At 43.5% G+C, this 20,969-nt stretch overlaps 1 protein-coding gene across 1 annotated transcript in view; it reads left to right on the top strand.

Moving 5' to 3' along the window:
- Window positions 1-20,969, top strand: part of PITPNC1 (phosphatidylinositol transfer protein cytoplasmic 1) — a 315,611-nt gene continuing 294,642 nt past the window's right edge. The window contains exon 1 of the mRNA XM_049861288.1: window positions 1-888. Within this exon, the coding sequence (XP_049717245.1) occupies window positions 841-888 (48 nt within the window). The 5' untranslated portion in view covers window positions 1-840. The remainder of the gene's footprint in view (window positions 889-20,969) is intronic.

Raw genomic sequence — 20,969 nt, 5'->3', positions numbered from 1 at the left:
GCCCTCCTCCCGCACCCACCTCCGCGGCCCCAGGCACACTGCAGCTCCAGCGGACTCTCCGGCCCCGGCGCCGTGGCTGCAAACTCGCGGGCACGCACGGCGCTCGCGGGGCGAAGGGACTCGGGGGAGGGGAGCGTGCGGAAGGCGCCAGCTTCCTCGCGCCCTCCCCTCGCAGCCGCCAGTCGAGCTTGGAGGAACCGGTGACCCCGGCCGGCAGAGGCGAGCGGCGGCGGTGGCTTCCCTTTTCTCTCCCAGCCGAGCCCTGGAGTGGCTCGGGGACTGGCCCTAAAAAGAGAAGGAAACCTTGTTTACCGCCCGCGGAGAGGAGCCGAGCGAGCCTTTGTCTGGGAAGTCAGCATCTCCGGCTTCGGCTGTAACGTGTTCCTGGTGACATTAGCATTGGGCCGACTGGCCGGAGAGGGGTCGCCAGGTTCCTTTCTTGTTTCGGAGGCAGATCAAGCGGGTGACTTTTGTGCATTCGTTCTCATTTTTGGAAATCCCGATTTTTTCCCCCTCCTGCGCCCGCCGCTGGGCTTGTCCTGATCTTCCAGCCGCCCCTACCGCCGTGAGCTGCAGATCCGAACCGTTTCCAGCAGGTCTCCCTCCCTCCCCGACTTTGCAACACCGCGTTCCGGGAGGCAAGAGGCGGAGGAGCGGCGAACACCCGGACCGAAACCTTGACATGCTCTGGGGCGGAGAGGAGGCAGCCAGGAGGTGAGAGCGCCGCCGGGGTGTTGCGCGGGCCGGCTCCGAGCGCCCCGCCTGCGCCTGGGCGGCAGCCTTGTTGATCTGGGGGCCGCTCCCCGCTTTCCGCCCCGGGGGTCGGCAGCCGCCAGGACCATGCTGCTGAAGGAGTACCGGATTTGCATGCCGCTCACCGTGGACGAGGTAAGCGCCGCGCTGGGCCCGGCCTCTCCCGCCCAGGTCCCCCGCCCCGGGGCGCCGCGTTCCCCGGGCCGGCGGGTCCACTGCGGACGGCAGGGAAATCCTGTTGGAACATTACCTCGCAAACCCGAGGCTGGAAGGGGAGGGGGAGGGAGGTTTGCTGTTTCCACTTGCCAGCCAGGTGGGGGAGGGCGGCAGTGGGTGGGGCGGTGGGCTCCAGGTGGGCTCTGGGGGAGGGGGGCGCCCAGGAATCCAGATTGTTGGGGATTATAATGAGCCAAAGGGACTTCGCGCGCCCCTCCCTCCACTTAAGAACATGAATAAAGCAAGCTCTAGAGCCCCAACCGCGCCCGGTAGCTGGGGGTGGGAGGTGTCACCGGTCCTGGCTGTGGGCCCAGCCTTCTGGTGCTCGCCCTCCGCTGTAAGGTCGGGCGCCGGGAGAGCCCTTCGCCCCGGACTCTGGAGGACTCTAGCCCCGCCGGGGGCGCCCGGGACACCTTGGAGCCCCTCGCGGAACCGTCTGGGCCCCCAGCCCCTCGCCGTCACCGCCGGTTTCGGCGCCGCTCCCGCCACGCCCGCGCTGCGAGGCTTCGGGACCCGGCTCCGACCTTTCGCAAACCGCCTGGCTCGGAAACTTTCTGCGTCTCTTGTTTCTTCCGCCGCGGGGAGCGTGGTCGGCGGGGAGCGGCCGGGGCTGCGGTGGGCCACAGGGGGGCGCTCCAGCACGTGGGTGCCGGCCCGGCCCAGCTCCAGGGTGCCGCCGCACCGGGCGAGGGGCGAGGGCGGGTGCTTAGATTCCATTCTCCCGATCCCCGAAGCAGTCAGCTCCATCATTCAGGAAATGGTGACTCAGTGAGGATTATTTCAGGCCCGGCTTCCCTTTCTTTCCCTTCTTCCTCCCCACCTTTTTGGTGATTTCACAACTGCTTAGTTTCTTTCTGTCCAGGGACAGCTAGGGAGCGTGAAGCCAGTCAGGGCACTTTGAAACTCACTTTTGGTGTGGCGAGACAACACAGATGAAAAAGTGATCAAGACCGTATTTGTATTTAAAAAATCATTTAAATTATAAGATATTTACTACTTTGTGGAAGGGGCCCGGTACTTTGGGAGAGGGAAAGATGTATAACTTAGATCATGGCTGTGCTCACCAGGAGCTGTCTTCATCTGTCATTGCAGCAAGTGTTAAAGCAAGACCCAAGTACAATCCAAGCCAAGATCAAAGTAGCTCCGAGTCCCCAAAACGTTATCATAGGAACACTGGCTACCAGAAAGGGAGAGATGAGCCATGACCAGAATGATCAGCCAAGCGTTGGAGTTTGTTGGCATTTGAGCAGGGCCTTAAAGGATGGACGCCATGTGGGCAGGCAGAGTTTTTAGAACGGTCATTACCGACATCCAGATCTTAGAAATAAAGCAGAGGAGCAGTGCACAGCTTTGTGAAGAATCAGGGTGGCCAATGGAGGGAAATGATAAGGAGAGTATTTCCAGAAAGGATTGAGATATTCCCACCCCGTGGGCTGCTGAGCTGGGGTAGTTCCACTCTGAGATGTGTTTGCTTCTACTCATCTCCTCCTAATGATTTTATTTGATGGGAGTTTGGAATCTAGGTTCAGTGTGGGTACTGTGTGAAATACACAAAAAAGTCAGGTGATAGTCAAGAGAATAGTCAGTTCTAGAATCTTCTCTTTCCCTCAACCTACAACATCTGGTTGGTTCACTTATCAGACTTTCTTAAACACTCAGTCAGGGCTCTTTTCTCACCTGTTTTTTTTTTTTTTTTGGCGCTGAAATAAATACCCACAAGCACAAGGTGAAGTAACCACATTTGTGTGGTATAGGTGGAGGCCCTTCCTTTCTCCACTGGCAAACAAAATCGGGCTCCACCTGTATTAGAATGTATAATTATAAGGCAGTTAACGTGTACTTCATCTGGGCTGAAGTAAGCATGATGCGGTTCCTGTAAGGTCATATTCTAAAGTCCTTTCCCACTTTATGAGAGAAGCACAGGGACAATTTAGGTGGATGGAGATTTCAAAGTGAAAAGATTCAGAATAACCAACTCAGCTGATGAATAAGGAAACCAGGCCTAGCTTGCCAGATATGTTAGAGCCCTAAAGCCTGACTGATAGTAAAACCCACAGTCTCAATGATGTCCCATTGCACTATGTCCCACTGACCTTAACACTGAAAACTGGGAAGCAATGTAACAGTTTCTTCAGAGAAGACATTTACCAGCGACTTGGGTAGACTTTTGGAAGCCTGCTTTTGTGTCAACTTTTTTTTTTTTTTTAAAACTTTAAAGAACAGAAATGTATTGTCTCACAGTTCTAGAGGTTAGTAGTCTGAATTCAGGGTGCTGGGTCAAGTTCACTACAACGGCTCTAGGAGATCTTTTCTTGTCTCTGTCAACTCCTGGTGGCCTCAGGTGTTCTTAGCTTGCAGCTGCAGCATATGTCAGTCATCGCATGGCCATCTCCCTTCTTTGTCTCTCCGTGTCTTTTATCCAGGGCTTAGAACCAGTTCGGAATGGTTCAGTGATTGCCAACAGAAAACAACGGCAGTGTATAGGTTGGAGAGCAACCAAATCTATTGCCCATGGGATTTTGACCCCGGTAGGAAACAAACAGCCATGCTCGCTCAAAGATGGCAGCCGACACAGCACCATACTTTGAATGTGTGTCAACTCTCCGTAGTCCTACCAGTAATCCAATCTCCTCATCAGGCTCCTGAAACTTTCTGGATCCATGAGGGAGATTGGATTATTGGCAGGACTGTGGAGAGCTGACACATTCAAAGCGGTTCGTTTGGCAGCCATCTTGAAACGATTTTGATCCCACTCGGGTCGAAATCCAAAGGGCAATGGATTTGGCTATAGAGCCCATCTGCTGCCCTCCTTTACGTTGCAGTTACTGAACCATTCTTAACTGGTTTGAAGCCCTGCTCTTATCCTCTTTTATAAGGGCACCACTCAGACTGGGTTAGGACCCACCCTATTCCAATATGACCTCGTGTTAACTGATAGTATCTTTACAGACCCTGCTTCCAAACAGGATCATGTTCACAGTGCCAGGGTTTAGGACTTAAGTGTATCTTTTTGGAAGACACCATTCATTCTGTAAGAGAAGATTACTAAATAGACCAGTGAATGGGAAAGCAAGACCAGGATCACCTCAGCCGTAGGAACCTCCAAGCTTCTCTTTTCCACCTCTTTTATATGCAGGCAAATGTAGTAGACTGGTGGTTTCTGCAGCAGTCACTAAAAACTTGCACAGAGATATCTGAAAAGTTCCTAGTGTCTTTATAAAGGCCCTGGGCTTGTATTTATTTATTTTTAATATTTTATTTATTTTCAGTGGCAATGTACACAACCAAACATACATCCATTCACAATTTCTACGTGAACAGTTTGGTAGCATTGGTTACATACTTCACACTGTGTCACCATTCTCACTGTCTCTACCCATATTGTTTTCATCACCATTGATTTAGGCTCACTGCCCCTTTAAGTTCTCATCTGTGCTTTAGATTAACTATTGTGAAATTATAAAACCAAAAAGAAACCCATTGCTGTTGAGCCAATTTCAACTCAAATAGGACAGAGTGGAACTGCCACATAGGTTTCCAAGGCTATAATCTTTACAGAACCAGACTGCCACATCTTTCTCCCACAGAGCAGTTAGTTGGTGGGTTTGAACCGCAGACCTTTTGGTTAGCAGCCCAGTGCTTTAGCCACTGGACCACCAGGGCTCTTTTGTCAGTTAATACTCATAGATAATACTTTACAAAAGCACTGTGCTCAAGGCAAACATTCTTTATTAATTGGGCTAAACTGTTGTTTAGTTTAACGATGGCTTCATGGGATAGTTTAGGTGCAAGGTTTAAAGATTATTTCCGTGTGTTAGATTTGGGTGCTTCAACTCTTGATTTGCGGTGGGCCTGATTCAACCTAAACAGAACTTTTGAAAGTTGTTTCTGTTTAACTACCAGAGTTAATTAGTAGCAGTGTCCCTGTTTTTGAAAATGAGGCAGATTCTCTTGTTTTGAATAATCAGTGAGAGAACCAACACTGTATGTCTGTTTTTTTGACCCTGGCCTTATCCCGTTTAACCTGGGGGTTTAGAGGGGAGTATTGGGGGGAAGGTGTATGAATGTCCACATTTTGCAGATGGGTAGACTGAGATTCAGAAAGGTTACGTTGTGTGCCTCAGGCCACACATCTAGTCAGTGGCTAAGCCAGAGCCAAAGCCACGCTGATTGTTTTCCTTTCTCTGCTTGTTGCCTGTCACTTAGCTCTTAACCCGGCAAAAGGAAGAAGGTTTTTTAAAAATGGATAAAGTCAGTGCTATCAACTAAATGAAAGATCCGAGGCCTTTTGAATGGTTATAGAAAAAGCACTAGTTTCTATTGTTTCTCTAGCTTTATTTTAACTCATAAGATGTTCCCTGGTTCTAGGAACGAATAGCTCTGGGAGAGAAAATAAAGCTAAACTGCAGCCTAGATCAAGATTTTTTTTTTAAGACATTAATTTCAGAATAAATAAATAATTATAAGAAGTAACATCTCATGAGTTGATTTTAAAAGACAAAAACTTCTTTGGAATAATTTCTCATTTGGTTATGTTAAATGTAGTCATCTCTGGACTAAATATAAGCCTGCTGGAAAGTTATGGACAGTGAAGGCCCCTGGGGGCTGATAGTTGCTATAAAGAGAAAGTTCTCATTGACTTCATTTGAAATGTTTGGTGATGTAGATTTTAGGATTTTAGACTTAGAAGAACTATTAGAGATGATCTATAGTTCGACCATTTCATTTTACAGAGAAGACCAAGACCAGCAGAAGGTTCAGGTAGTTGCCTACCTCATAGCTCAGGGCAAAGTCTACCCTAGAACCCAGATCTTCTGATTTGTGGTTCAAAGCTGTTATACTACCGGCTAAGGGTTCTCCAACTTTCCTTTCCCTCTGAGATCCTTTGTTGAAAGGAAATATTACTGCTAAATCCCATTTGTAAAGCTGATATGCTGAAATTGATGGTGAGTTGGGGACTTTGGCTCTATCCATAAAAAAAAAAATAAATGAAAATAATTTTTTTTTTTTTTTTTTTAATTTAGAGGATATTTAGCTGACTGGAAGGGGAGCCAGGGGACTCTATTTGAACTTGCGTTTGTATAACAAACCCACTGGCTTTCCTTAGATTGTATATTTATTTGGGGAGGCATTTGCCCCATCTCCCTACCCTCTCACCCCTTAACCCACCCTAAAGTCCTTCTTGGTGCTGTCACTGGTTCCAGCATCACACCCACCAGTGTTCCTCAGGACTCCCTGGAGCACTGTGTGAAGATCACCCCTCTTTGACAGAAGTATTTATTGGTAAAATCAGTATCTTGAAAGAGCTAAGCGCATCCTAATATTATCTAAGGCAGAAATCCTTTAGTTTTCATTGCTTTCTTTACTGTTTAATAGTTTCTGTTCTGACTGCATTAACATCAATGTGTGGTCTTTAGGGATTTATTTGTAGTCTTTAGGGATTTAGTGCACAATGAAGAATTTAGAAACACTCTCCTCCCTTCCAAGAAAAAAAAAAGAGAAAGAAAGAAAAAAAAAGAAAAACACCTTTTTTATACAGAATATTATTTTGTTCTTTGCCCTGGCAGGGAGTCAGTGCACTTTATCCAGGCTCTCCTGGGTCCGTGGAGAGTTTTCTTGTTCACATTTCTGAGAATAGATTTGCCACCAGGGGTGGTACGGCCCCTGGAAGACATAAATAGAGACACCAAAATGCCCAGTAGTGCTCCTTGTGCTCAGTTTTAAGTGATTGTCATGAAATGCATCTGTGAACACATTGGGGCAGAAATTCTTTAAGGCAAGAGATTTTAAGTTTGATTTTGGCATCACCTTTGTTTTTTCTTTTACAAAGTGATACCTCTGCATAGAAAGGTTAAAGGCTCCTTGGATTAATCTCATTGGCCTTTCCCAGGATTCCTCATAAGCATCAATCAGAAGATGTTTTTCAAGAATGAGCACTGTCAAAGAAGAAAATTTCACACTCTGTTAAGAGTGAAAGAAAATGAGTTTCATTGAGGAATAATACAGCATAACCTGAGCAGCACTAAGTAAAAATACAAAGCATTCCACCCTTCAAGCAGAGGGAGGGGTCTACAGTCACGGTCATGTGTCACTTAATGTCCACAATACGTTGTGTGAGATAGAATGTTACGTGATTTGGATGTTGTGTGAACACCATATTATATACAGGCAGTCCCTGGATTGGAAACCCTGGTGGTATAGTGGTTAAGAGCTGCAGCTGCTAACCAAAAGGTCGGCAGTTTGAATCCACCAGGCGTTTCTTGGAAACCCAATGGGACAGTTCTACTCTGTCCTGTAGGGTTGCTATGAGCCGGAATTGACTCGACAGCAACAGGTTTTTTGGTTAGTCCCCGGATTATGAACGAGTTCCATTCCTGTCTTTAAGTTGAATTTGTATGTTGAGTCAGAACAGTTACATATGGTTCATATCTAACATCAGTTAGTCAAATGTTTGTCTTAGTGTAAAGTATATAGTGTACCTTTCTATGCCTAAAAAACATTAAAGAAACACTTCTAGATACACTAAAATATCTTTAACATAATAATACAATATTAGTAATGTTTTGATGTGCACTGCAAAGTAGCGCCCATTTGTTATTACAAACCATTGTAAAAAAAAAAAAAATTTTTTTTTTTTTTTTTTTTAATTGTACATGCCTCAAAATTTTAATGTGATAGGCTTTACGGGAGTTGGCTCTTGACTATGAGTTGTACATAAGTTGGCTGAAAGTGCAGTACAGTACATGCATAAGCCAGTAACATAGGCATTCATTATGACCTATCAAGACATGTGCATTATGGGTACTGTACTGTATACACCTGGCAGCACAATTGCTTTGTATATAAGAGATGTGAGATAGACATGTTGCTTGTGGAAAGCTGTTGCATTTGCTACATCCGATTAGGGTCGCTATGAGTCAGAAATGACTTGACGGCAGTGGGTTTTTATTATAACCTTATGGGACCATGGATGTTATGTGGTGCATGACTGTATATACATAGAGAACAAAGGAGAGGTAGAGGATTATTGATCGATTGTAGACAAGATCACCTTCAGCATGAAGTCCTTTGAAATGTAAAGGTCAACCACTTGGCTAGGAGGGAGCGAGTTACCGCCTAGGTGAGTGGTGTCAGCCGGTTAGGCTATACATGTTTGCAGTCATGAACACGTTCCCCCTTTACCCCCCACCGAACAAATCATTTACGTTTTGACACTTTGTTCCCATGAACAAATGGTTTACATCCTGTCCTTCTTCCTGGGAATGCACATTGGCCCCATCACCATCATTCTTACATCTGATGTGAGTGCCTCCAGTATGAAACTTTTCCGTTTACAAGCACTATTTGGATTTTTTTTTTTTTTTTTTAATTCTTCTGTTAGCCCAGTTGAGGGGGACCAAGGCCAGGGTCATGGGTTTGATTTCTGGGCTATGTAGGTATGGCCAAAGAACAGTATTCCTCTTGCTGCCAGCCATTTGCAAAGCTCTGTTTTTGGCCAGAGGAGCCCTGGTGGTGCAGTGGTTAAGGACTCAGCTTCTAACTGAAAGGTCAGTGGTTTGAACTCACTAGCCACTCCATGGGAAAAAGGTGTGACAGTCTGCTTCTGTAAAGATTTATAGCCTTGGAGGCTCCAGGGCAGTTCTACTCTGTCCTATAGGGTCGCTATAAGTCCGAATCTACTTGAGGGCAGTGGGTTTGGGTTTTGAGCTCTTGGTTGTGAGGGGTACCAAGGAGGGGAGGGCGGATTAATGGATAAGTGTAAACCTTTCACCACTAACGGAACAGACAACAAGGAGCAGATGCTGTCCTCCTGGAGGCCTGGTGAAATTGACTTTGTGTATGAAGGACGCTGCATTTTCCCTGTGATTTGGGTGTGAATGCCTCTTATGTGGAGCAGGTTTTGGGCCTTGAAAAAAATGCACACTATTGTTAATAAAACCCTGGTCAAAAGTGGATAGTAATTAGCTTCTGCTTTTTAGTTAAAAGATGTCAAGCAAGTCCCTAAGGCTCTCAGTAATGAACTTAGAAAACCCTGTGTCTGATTGTGCCAATATTACTGATATTCATAGAAAAGCAAGTAATCCATTTCAGAAGGGCTATCGCTTCAGGTGAGTGGAGAATACTGTCCTTTGTAAAGAGGGCTTTGGTGGTTCAGAGGTAGAATTCTTGCCTTCCGTGCAAGAGACCCTCATTGGATTCCCAGCACCAGTGCACCTCATGCCCAATCACCGTCTATCTGACCGTTAAGGCTTGTGTGTTACTGTGATGCTGAACAGATTTTCAGACTTAGATGGAGCCGGAAGAAATACCTGGTGATCCACCTTAGAAAATCAGTCAGTGAAAACGCTGTGGATCACAGTGCTCCAATCCACAGCCAATCATGGGGATGGCACAGGACCAGGCAGTGTTTTGTTCTATTGTGCATAGAGTCACCATGAGTTGGGGTAGACTCCATGGCATCTAACAACAAAAACATGCTTTGTAAGCAGGTTTTTTTTTTTTTTGGTAAGCAGTTTTTCTAAAAAAAAAATTAAAATATTTCAGGCATCAACCTCTTTAAGATCTAACTCTCTTCTTCCCCCAGAATGTCAATTTGGGAAGTATGTCTGTGTGTACAGGGGTGATCACAAAGGTATTTTTTTTTTTTTTAAATACGAAAGTGTGTGCACAGTGACAGGCAATAAAGGTGTTTTTCATGGGCAGTAATTACTGGGAAAGTACGTCTGGTTCATTACTTTAGCTGCCTGAGTGAGGTCACTGGCGCCCTGACTGGCCCGTGTGGGCTTCAGCCTGTTTTCTGTTGCTTGGAGGTCTGTATGGTCAAGCAGCTCTGAAACCCTCTTTGAAAGCTAGCTAACACCCTGCTCTGGTTTGGAGAAGAGGGCTGAGTTACAGGAATAAGCTGATTTAAATCAAGAAGTCAGGAGGGTTTTAGATATCTTTAGTAAATTCAGCTGACTGGGAGAGGAAAAGGAGAATTCCAGATTGTAAATTGCCAACTGTCTGCTTTCCCTTTCTTGTGCTAGAAGTTGGAAGTTCTTTTTGTTCCCAAGTGGAGACTTTTTGTAGGTCAAATGGTGGATGAAACCGAGATGTGTTATAAATATTAAAGCTAAAAAATGAATAATAATAATAAAAAAACCCAAATCATATTTGGAAAATGTAAAGTTATTTGAAAAATTATCTTAGAAGCATTATAACCTCCAACTTATAGGAAGTTAAAATGGCTCATACAGCGGTACACACCTTCAGGGGTCGCCATTTACATGGAACCCAATGGGAATGATGTGATGTAATGAGTGTGAAAACAACCAGCCCCTGCTGTTGGCACGTGTTAAAACTTGAAAGTTTACAGCAAATTCTTAGGTTAATAAATGGAAATGTCACCTCCTCAGAGATGTCTTTCCTGTCCACTCCATCTTAGTTTCCCCCTTTTATTTTCTATCCTTCACTTATTTTCTTCATAGTGTTTATCATAATCTGTACTTATTTGCTTGTTCGTCATCCATCTTCATCATAATCTTTTCAACATATAATTAATATAAGAAAATACCAGTGAGATCTTTTAGTTTTTTTTCTCCTACTTTGAAATTCAGTGTGTATTTTTCACTTACGGTGCATCTCAGTTCGCACTAGCCACACTTCCATGCTGAGTAGCAGCACGTGGCTTGTGGCTGCCATATTGAAAAGTGCTGCCTAAGTACTAAACCTAGGATATTGTTGTTAATTGCTGTCGAGCTGGCTCTGACTGGTGACTGTACGTATAACAAAACAAAACGTTGCCTGTCATATACCATCGTCATGATTATTTGTATGTTTGAGTCCATTGTTGTGGCTGTCGCGCCACTCCATTTCATTGAGGGTTTCCCTCGTTTTCACTGACCCTCTACTTTACCAAACACGATGTCTTCTTCTAGTGATTGGTCTTCCCTGATGATGTGACCAAAGTAAGAAAGCCAAAGTCTCACTGTCCTTGCTTCTAAGGAGGATTCTGGTTTTATTTCTTCTAAGACTGATTTATTTGTTTCCTGGCAGTCCATGGTATATTCAGTGTTCTTTGCCAACACCACAATTCGAATGTATCAGTTCTTCATCTGTGTTCCCTTTTTATTGTCCAGCTTTCACAAGAATATGAGGCAGTTGAAAAGATTATGGCTGCATAACATATCTCAATAAAGATATTTGTTTGTTTTTTTAAATAGAGGTACCTCTGGATTTGTTTTAGCTGAACAGACATCTCTCTCTGCAGAGAGGGAGCCACTGACAGCAAGTGCTGAATTGAATTATGAGTAAATTGAAAGTTATGGTCCCTGTCCTCAAGAAGATGGCTCTGCTTGCTCTGAATTTAGACAGCCCTCCCAAGGTGGTTATTCTCTTCTGCAGCAGTGTGGGAAAAAAAAAATCCGCCAGATTTGGACCAGAGTGACCACAGTTTAGGTCACAACATGATAGTTAGGGAAAAAGTAATTACAGCTTGAATACCCACCCTAAAGCCAACTGCAGGACCACAGGGTATTGGGGAACTTCTTCAACAGATTTCACAATCCTTAGGAACCCCACAAGGAGACGGCAGCTGTGTTGGCCACCATGAGTAGAAAGGACAGTACCCTGGTGTCCTCTAGCTTTGGCTTCTGGTGCATTTCTGGGCTTTCTATGCTCACTGAAGGAGAAATAATGTGTTTGCAGAGTAAATCACAGAACACACTTTCTGGAGAACATAGTTCTATGTGGGAGGCAACTCCTTTGCCTTATTGATCCCTGGCAGATGTCCTGAAGACTTTGTGTTGTGGGCTTTATTCTAAAGGTGGCTAACTGGCTTTTTAAACTGTGTCTTAATATTCTCTGTCTGTTGTTACTGTTGTGTGCCTTCGAGTTGATTCCCGACTCATAGCGACCCTATGTGACAGAGTGGAACTGCTCAATAGACTTTTCTAGGCTGTAATCTTTACAGGAGTAGATTGCCAGGTCTTTTCTTCTGTGGAGCTGCTGGTGAGTTGGAACTGCTGACCTTTCAGTTAGCAGCTGAGTGCTTAACTATTGTCCCCTCACTGCTCCCTATATTCTCTTTCTACCCATTGCCATCGAGTCAGTTCTGACTCTTAGCAACCCTACATGACACAGTAGAACTGCTCTATAAGGTTTCCAAAGCTGTAATCTTTATGGAAACAGGTTGCCTCATCTTTGTCCCTTGCAACAGCTAGTGGGTTCAAATCACCAACCTTTCCATCAGCAGCTGACCACTTAACCAGTGTGCCACCAGGGCTCCTTTGTATTCTGGTCAAGGATGGCAAAATCACACCAGGTTAGGCTGGACAAATCTCCCAGGATGGCAGGTTGCTAGAAGGGAGCCCCTCAGAAGATCAGGCAGCACAGAGGACGTAGTTTTCTGGCCCCTGGCTTTACCCCATGAAAGAGGATGGAGTCTAGGGTTGGCTGCCGCTTCCTGCCTGACTGCCTGAGCAATGTTATACAATGCTGTTTGTTGACTTAGAAATACTAAAGCCAGAGCTCACCAAGATTTTGACATCAAGCGAGTCATTTTTTCATTTCCCAGCACTCTGACAGAAGGGGCCTGCTCTTAAAACTCTTCTTTAGACTGTAGTGGAAATTGACTAATATATCCAAACAAGTAATTGATGTACGTTCTTGTTCAAATTTATCTAATGATTCTTTACTTATTTTATCCCCCCCTTTGTTTTTTTGGCCCCTTTTAAGTGGGTGAGACACGACCTTCTAGAATTCCTGTTGTTTCCGAGCAAAGAATAAACATCATCATCCTTTAATTCCTTTAGCATTATATCTGACAATCTTTAGGGTGTTGTTTCTTTCCCAGACTGAATCACTCACAGAAGTAGGACTGGCCAAACAAATGTAATTGGATGACAACCTGTAATAATGTTTAAACACCTAGCCTAAGCAGCTAATCTTCAAAGGCTGCTCCCCAGCCCGTGTCATTTACACACGCACGCACACACACACACGCATGCACACACATGCGCATACACACAGAGAGGTCAGGTCAGGTCTGATTATATATTTGCTTCATTAAGGCCAGATCCAGGTGTTGAACATTGTAACTTAAGAAACAATCAGGTTGTAAAGCACTAGTTTGTGTGTTTTTACACTGAAAATAACTGATCTGTGTGTTTATCTAGAATAAAATTTATCATTTGAGGAGTGAGAAGTTGCCATTAACTTGGATGCTAACAAAACTAAGCTGTTTAAAAACCTTCAGATAAACTGGGTCTTATTTGCTGGATTGTTTTGTACTTCCCAAAAGCTCTCCAGTATTTCCTAGTTTTAATCATTATTAAAAAAAAAAAAAAAAAATCGTTGCCATTGAGTCAATTCCGATTCATAACAGCCCTGTAGTACAGAGTAGAACTGCCCCATAGGATTTTCAGGGAATGGCTGGTGAGTTCAAACTGCCAGTCTTTTGGCTAGCAGCTGTAGCTCTTAACCACTGTACCACCAAACAAACAAAAAAACAACCCATTGCTGTCGAGTTGATTTCGACTCATAGCGACCCTATGGAACAGAGTAGAACTGCCCCATAGGTTTTATTTACTCTTAAAATGGCAAGGCTTCATTTATCTTCTGACTCTTGAGCAAAAATATGTCCCACTTGTATAGACAATTTATAGAGACAGTGACAGGACTTCTGTTCGTGGGGTGTTGTACGCAAACTTCCTGAGAAGTATCGCGTAGGACTGAGGAGTGCCTAGAAAGCTGGCTGTTGCACAGTTGTTCTGCTCATCTGAACCATCTTTGTCTTTGTGTCTTACATAAATGGTGAAAACTACTTTCCCTGGCTCTCTTGGTCGAAACCATCAAGAGCTAGGCAATTTGCCCCATAGCACGTGATGTCTTAATTGAGTGGTGCCTGGCAGTAACCTTGCCTTTATAAAAATAATAAAACAGTCAGCAATCTATGCCTCCTATGAAATGCATCCCATAAAACATTCTATTTAGAAAGTATAGTATGTGTTTTAAAATTTGGGTTCTAATTTACGTATTTGAGCTGAGAGCCGTCCTGTTTCCCATGGAAAGTAGTATAAGAGAGAAGTAACGTTTGTTGAATGCCTTCTTGTTTCACTTAGTCCTCAGTGAGTTAGATATCATCATCTATTTTACAGATGTGGCTCATGGGTGCTTGCAGAGAGCACATGGCTAGATCTACACCTAGGCTGGTCAGAGTACACAGCCCATGCTCTTTGCTCTACTAAGTTCTACCTACCAGAGTCTTAAACCTGGGGGGAACTTTAGAGTTTATACGGTTCTATCACAATTAAAAAACCTGATTTCCTAGAGATTAAATAACTTTCCCAGGATTATTAAAGGAAATAATTGAGGGAAGCTCATTCTTCTGCCTCGAAAAGGGAAGAGAGTGAGCCCTAAATCTTATCTTCCATCAAACCATCCGTTTTACTCAAGTATTAAACCAAGTGGCGTCCCTCAGTTTAACTCGGATAAATGTATCATACTGCTCTTTGAAAAGAACTTCAATAGTCTATGCTTTAAAAAGAGAACCACCTCTTCATTTTGGGGGAAATTATTCCTCTTAATGGTAGTCAAAATCTTTGGCTTGCATAGACATCAGCAGCAGAGATGTTAGCTGATGAGCACCTGTGAGTTTCTCAAAATTAGCATCTGAAAATAACGATGGTACCCTATTTTTGGCACACTTAGTTAAACCCTTAAAACTCTTCACATGGAGGTAAGCAAATTGGAACTTATTTTAAAAACGATCAGAAGGTATCTTTTCAAAGCTATGTGTTTACCCTTCTATGTGAAATGGCTGCTCCTCAGAAACACCCAGCTGCCTTTACTGGAATCGTCTACAGAGCCTCTGGACAAACCACTCTGTCATGTGGACTAAACTAATTTTTTTTTAACCTGGTGAGATTATTATTTCCCCAAATGGAGCTCTAAAAGACTTTATCCAAAATTCAAAGTTATCCTCGAAAGGGATTTACCGTTACTAAGAATGGGGGAAAAAATACGGTCTTAGGTTCCGCAGAGGAATTTCAAAGACGTTTTGCTGTGTGTCATTGCTAGTGAAATAAACATGTAATCTCACCTAAAATGAACTATTTAAAGGTGACTGCACTTCATCGAGAGCCCTGGTGGCCCAATGATTAAAAGCTTGGCCGCTAACCAAAAGGTCAGTAGTTCGAATCCACTGGCAGCTCCTTGGAAACCCTATGGGGCAGCTCTCCTCTGTCCTACAGGGTCACCAGGAGTTGGAATTGACTGGATGGCAGTGGGTTTTTTGGTGTTGCACTTAATTGAGGTCCCTGGGTGATGTAATCAGTTTGTGCTTGATTACTGACTGAAAGGTTGGTGGTTTGAATCCTCCTGGCAGTCCTGCAGAAAAAGGCCTGGTGGTCTACTTCTGTAAGATTACAGCCACTGAAAACACTACGGGGTGCAGTTCTACTCTGAAACACGTGGAGTCGCCATGAGTCAGAATTGACTTGATGGCAGTGGGTTTGTTTTCTTGGGCACCTAATTAGATGTGTTCATTCTGGTCAGTTTTTTTTAAAAGCATAGATTATATCACTTTATCATTACAACTCACACATCATTTCCTGGAACAAATGCAATAAAACTTGAAATTAATGGACTCTAAGTAACTTTTTTTTTTTTTTTAAGTAACTAGAATTTTTTCTGAATTTTGCCTCCTTCAGAAGGAGGAGAGTGACAACAAGGTGAGCCCATATCCATATTTCCGGTGGCACTAGTGACTCAATAATGCCTCCTACACTTTTGCAGCAACAGCTGAGGTGTGTGACAATTTTAACGCAAAGTACTACTACATCATCGTTTAACAGAAAAAGTACATTTTTGTTGAGAACATTTCCTGAGGCAGGACGGAATATCAATGCATTTTAGAAATGTTTCAAACAAACAGGGTTGGCACCGACAAGCATTCTTCTCTTAACGTAGAAAAGGAATATTTGATTAACGGTAATGATTTATTCCTGTACCAGGTAGAAATAGACATTAATTGGACTCTTTTTCTGAGTAAGGAAGTACAGTTAAAATGTTATTTTTAAAAAGGATTTTATAAATGTTTGACTTAGGAGAAAAATAATTTAAGTCAGTATTATGGCTTTCTGTGGGTTGGAATCTACTTGACAGCTATGGGTTTGGTTTGGTTTATTGTGGCTTATTAATAAATTAACTTTATAACATTTCATTCTCTTACATTCTTTTCGTGAGACCTACAGATATAGCTTTCAAGTCACTACCGAATGGCCTGAATTTCATTAGATTTTATAGTGCAGTAGTCCTGGCACTCTCAAGAACAGTTATATGCACAAGCCATGAAGTAGTAGGATCTAGAAGAATGTTGGTCTTAGGAGTTTCGGTCCAGCCTAAGAAGCATTTTCCAATGTGCCTGGGGCAGCCTACACGTGCCCACTTAACCCTTAATGTAGCTGAAATATACCTCTGCAATTACAACACTCTTGTTAAATTGCTAGTAACTAGCAATTAAACAAAATAGCAAAAGAACACTGAATGAATGTTTGAGAGAAAGGAAGCCTGTCATCATCTGCTTACGTGGACAGGTAATTCTGAAGATGGGGGTTATCACTAGAGAAGTTTGTGCTAGAGTCACATGTGTGTCTTCTGAAATGTGTTAATTCTCTGTGTTAGTGCCTTGGTGACATAGTTCTCTATGGTTTTGCTGCGTTTGACTAGATCTGAAATGATGATGACGATGATGAAAAGACTGAATGTAGACCTTACGTCTCACAGAGGCTATTTTAGCTGACATAAAAGTGACATAAGGAGCCCTGGTGGTGCAATGTTTAGTGCTCAGCTGCTAACCCAGAAATAGTTTGAACCCACCCAGTATCTCTGCCAGAGAAAGACCTGGTGACTGCTTCTATAAAGATTAAAAATTACACCCATGAAAACCCTGTGGAGTAGTTCTGTTCTATCACACGGGGTCGCTGTGAGTTTCAATTGACTCGACGGCACACAACAACGACAAAAGTGATGGAGTGGAGATAAAGTGATTTTCTAAATATTTAAAAAGTACTGTGAAAATAGATGGTTCTCTTTTGCTTAATGAGACAGCTTAAAGATATGAAATGTGGTTATTTAATCCCTGCTCCCACTTAAATGCAAAGAGTTTGGAAACTAGATTTATATTTTATCATCAAAGTACAGATTGTACAGGGCAAGCTGGAAGCCCAAACTGTGGACTGTTGAAGGCTGTGGCGAGCCCTCATTTTTTGATATTATGTTTTTACTGTTGAAGGCTGTGATGAGCGCTCATTTTTTTGATATTATGTTTTTGCTGTTCATAAGGAGGCATCATGTCCAAAATGAAAAATCTTCTATTCGGAATTCAGTAGTTCGCCTCTTCCGGATTGCGTTTGATGGAAACTTGGACGAACTGGGCGTGATTATGTTTTTGACCAGTTTGACTTATGGGGCTGCAGATACAGGCATACTTAGAGATGTTTTCATGCCAAGATCTGGCTGAAAAGGAGCTTGGTTGTTAGGCTATTAGTTGTCTAAATGGAATAATCCCCGTAAGCCTTTTCAAGAAAAACACTTCCGAAAGGGTCAAGTGTGTTTAAAATTAGCCATTATCTATGGAGGTGCTCAGTCTTTTGCCTCCTCTAGGAGTTGTTTCTTCTTCTTCTTCTTTTTTTTTTTTTTAATGTTGGTTATGTCTGTCAGAGGAGCCCTGGTGGCACAGTGGTTAAAGCGCTTGGCCACTAACCAAAAGGTTGGAGGTTCAAACCCACCAGTCACTCTGAGGGAGAAAGATGTGGCAGTCTGCTTCTCTAAAGATTACAGCCTTGGCAACTTTATGGGACAGTTCTACTCGGTCCTCTAGGATCCGTATGAGTCGGAACTGACTTGAGGGCAGTGTTTTTTATGTCTGCCAGCTCCCATCTTATTTTTTCAAGAAGGTATTCAGTTCTAGTTCTTGGATGAAAAGCTGCTAAATCCTTTGCACCACGGTAGCTTTCTACAGATTCATTGTTTTTTCATCTGCAGAAGGGCTGTCTATACTCGGGGAGTTGTCCTGGCGTACCGTCTCTTCCTTCTGTAGATCTTGAGAGGGAACTGCCCCAAGAGCCTTAAAGGCCTGTGTTTGAGAAGGTTCTGGCTGATGGATTGTGGTTCCGGGCTACAGTCCTGGCCTGTGTTTTTGACCCTGGGCTCAGGACCCACAGTGAGACTCTTTCAAAACAACAAGCTTTGATAGAACCTGCCCACCCTGACGCAGACTCCAGAAGCTTGCTACCAAGCCATGCTGCCTCACATCACACCTTTTGGGTGTGTGTCTAAGCAGGGTGATTACTGTCTTTCTGCTTTTGTTGGATCTTTTTGAATTGCAGATCAGCCACGCCTTACAACGTTCACATATTGAGTCTTGGTAATCACCCCTCTTCCAACAGGATGTTTTACCCCTGAGAAGAATAATTTTTCCCTACCCTTTCATTGGCTTAAATGCCTTTGCATTCATCTCTCTGAGTCAAAGTACCTTTGATGTTGTTGTGTGCTGGCAGTCATTTTCGAGGCATAGTGACCCCACATGACAGAGTAGAACTCCTCCGTAGAGTTTTATTGCCCCAGTGATGCAAACCGTTAACTGCTGGGCTGCTAACCAAAAGGTTGGCGGCTGGAACTCACCAGTTGCTCTGTAAAAGGAGGATCTGGCAATTTGCTTCCGTAAAGATTACAGCCAAGAAAACTTAATGGGGCAGTTATACTCCGTCACATGGGGTCTCTATGAGTTGAAATTGATTCGATGGCAATTAACAATAATAATCTTTACATGGAAGCAGATCACCAAGCCTTCCCTTGGAGCTGCTGGGTGAGTTTGAACTGTAGACTTTTTGGTTAGCAGCTGAGCACTTAACTGTTTGCACTAACCAGTCAAAAAACTAAACCCGTGGTGGTCAAGTCGATTCTCACTCCTAGTGACCCTATAGGAAACCCCCATAGGGTTTCCAAGGCTGTAATCTTTACGGAAGCAGACCACCACATCTTTCTGGCTAGTAGATTCCAACCGTCGACCTTTCGGTTAGTAGCCCAGCGCTTAACTACTGCCCCACCAGGGCTAAATTTGTGTAAATTGCCCCAAATTGAGGTTTCCAATTTAGGGTGATGATGTATAAGGGAAGAGTGTGGACTTGGAGTTCGAAGATCTCCCTGAGTCTTTACTGTGTGGTATCCATGAGTTGATCCTGGAAGACTGAGCCTTGGTTTGTTCTACTGTCAGCTCCCCCTCTTCTTGCCTCAACTGGGGGCTGACGTGAGGATCACAGGAGATAGGGAGGCTGCTTGGCAGACGGAAGGCGTGATGGTAATGATGCTTCTCTGAGTGCTTCGTAAACACCTAGTAATCATGCATTCCCTGAGCTGCGCAGGGGATCATATTGCCTCACTTTTAAATACCTGTATTTTAAAACTCTTGCAGGGGGAGGGAGTGTATGGTGAAAATTCTCCTCTACAGTAGACATTTTGGAGTCTCTACTTTCTAAATGGCAGCCCTTGGGAAACCCCGAGAGGTCCTTAGTATCAGAGCTTGCCCAGTAGGAATGTTATGTCATAGTAACAAATGCTTAAGGATTAGTTTCTTTCCAGCCCTGCAGGGGCTATAAATTGCTACTTTAAACTATTTTCCAACACCCTCATGTTTATGTTGCTATGGTCGTGTGTCTCTTGCTTGGGTGTCAAGACGGCCCTTGAAAATAGATAGGCCAAAATAACAGCTTAACAGGTGGCTGTGTTTTGTGAAGTTGTTTGTAGAACTATTTTATGAAGAAGCCCCATGCAAGTAAACCGCATGACTGTGCCCTTAGCTGTATTTTAGCATATTCCTTTTTTTTTTAACACGTTCCTCCTCCTTTTTGTTTTATATATAGACTTTTTTCTTCTTTCAAGCAGTGCCATGCTGATTTCCTATAGTGACACAAGGAAAGATTCCAACTCATTTTATTTAGCAGTGGATGTCCTTTCCGTATTTTGTGCAATTGGAGTCCTGCTCCCAAAAATAGCCCTTCTTTTCCTCATGTGATTCTTTTTATAGCTGATGTACTCTATGTAAACAGAAGATCACTATTTCGCGTGCCCATTTTAATTGATTGAAATATATACACGCACATATGTGTATGTGTGTGTGTATATTTATACATATATATAAAAATATGTAGTTCCCTGTAGGGTCTAATCCTTAGTGAACATGGTAGTAGAAATTGTTTCCATTGACCTCTCATTGTGCTTTTCCCTGCCATCCGTCTATGACCATTTTCTTTTCTTAGGCAAGAAAAGAACCTGAGCATTAAGCCAGTTCGGCTTCCTACCCACTGTAAGAATCCTTTCTATAATAACCTTGACTGGTAATTGTCTTGATTCTTATCTTAAGTGCCAGCAATAGCAGGGTGCTCGCTATTTTGTGGGATGACCTCTTCTACCATTGTCTAGTTTGATTTGTTAGAAGATGCTTTCCTATGTTTAGTTGCTGTCTAACTTCCTAGAACTTTCACAAATGATCTTCGTTCCCTCCCCTGTAGTGGCACAAACATGAGCCACTTCCACATGTTGGTCCTTCAAATATGAAACGAGAACTAGAGTGTTGTCCTTTGGTCTTCTGACTTATTATCCACAATTCCCTCCACGGTTCTACTTAGGAAATGGTTTCCAGACCTCCTCACCATTCTTGAGGTCCTCTTCTGTTACTGCCTTTTAAAAAAACACTGAATGCAAATGCTCTAGAGGGTGGGGGGGGGGTGGTGTGGGTCGACACACTTTCCCAGTAAAGGGCCAGATAGAAATGTTTTAGACTTGCAGGCAGTAGGGTCCCTATTGCAACTGCTCAGCTCTACCCTTGTAACATGAAAACAGCCATAGGCAATAGGTACACGAATGGGCATGGCCGCGGTCTGATAAAATATTATTTATGGACACAAATTTAAACTTCATACAGTTTTTACATGTCACGAATATTCTTCTTTTGATCTTTT

The sequence above is a fragment of the Elephas maximus genome, chromosome 19 (genome assembly GCF_024166365.1).
Source record: "Elephas maximus indicus isolate mEleMax1 chromosome 19, mEleMax1 primary haplotype, whole genome shotgun sequence".
Taxonomy (NCBI): Eukaryota; Metazoa; Chordata; class Mammalia; order Proboscidea; family Elephantidae; genus Elephas; species Elephas maximus.
The sequence above is the reverse complement of the archived record's forward strand: the minus strand, read 5'-3'. Positions and strand labels throughout refer to the sequence as shown.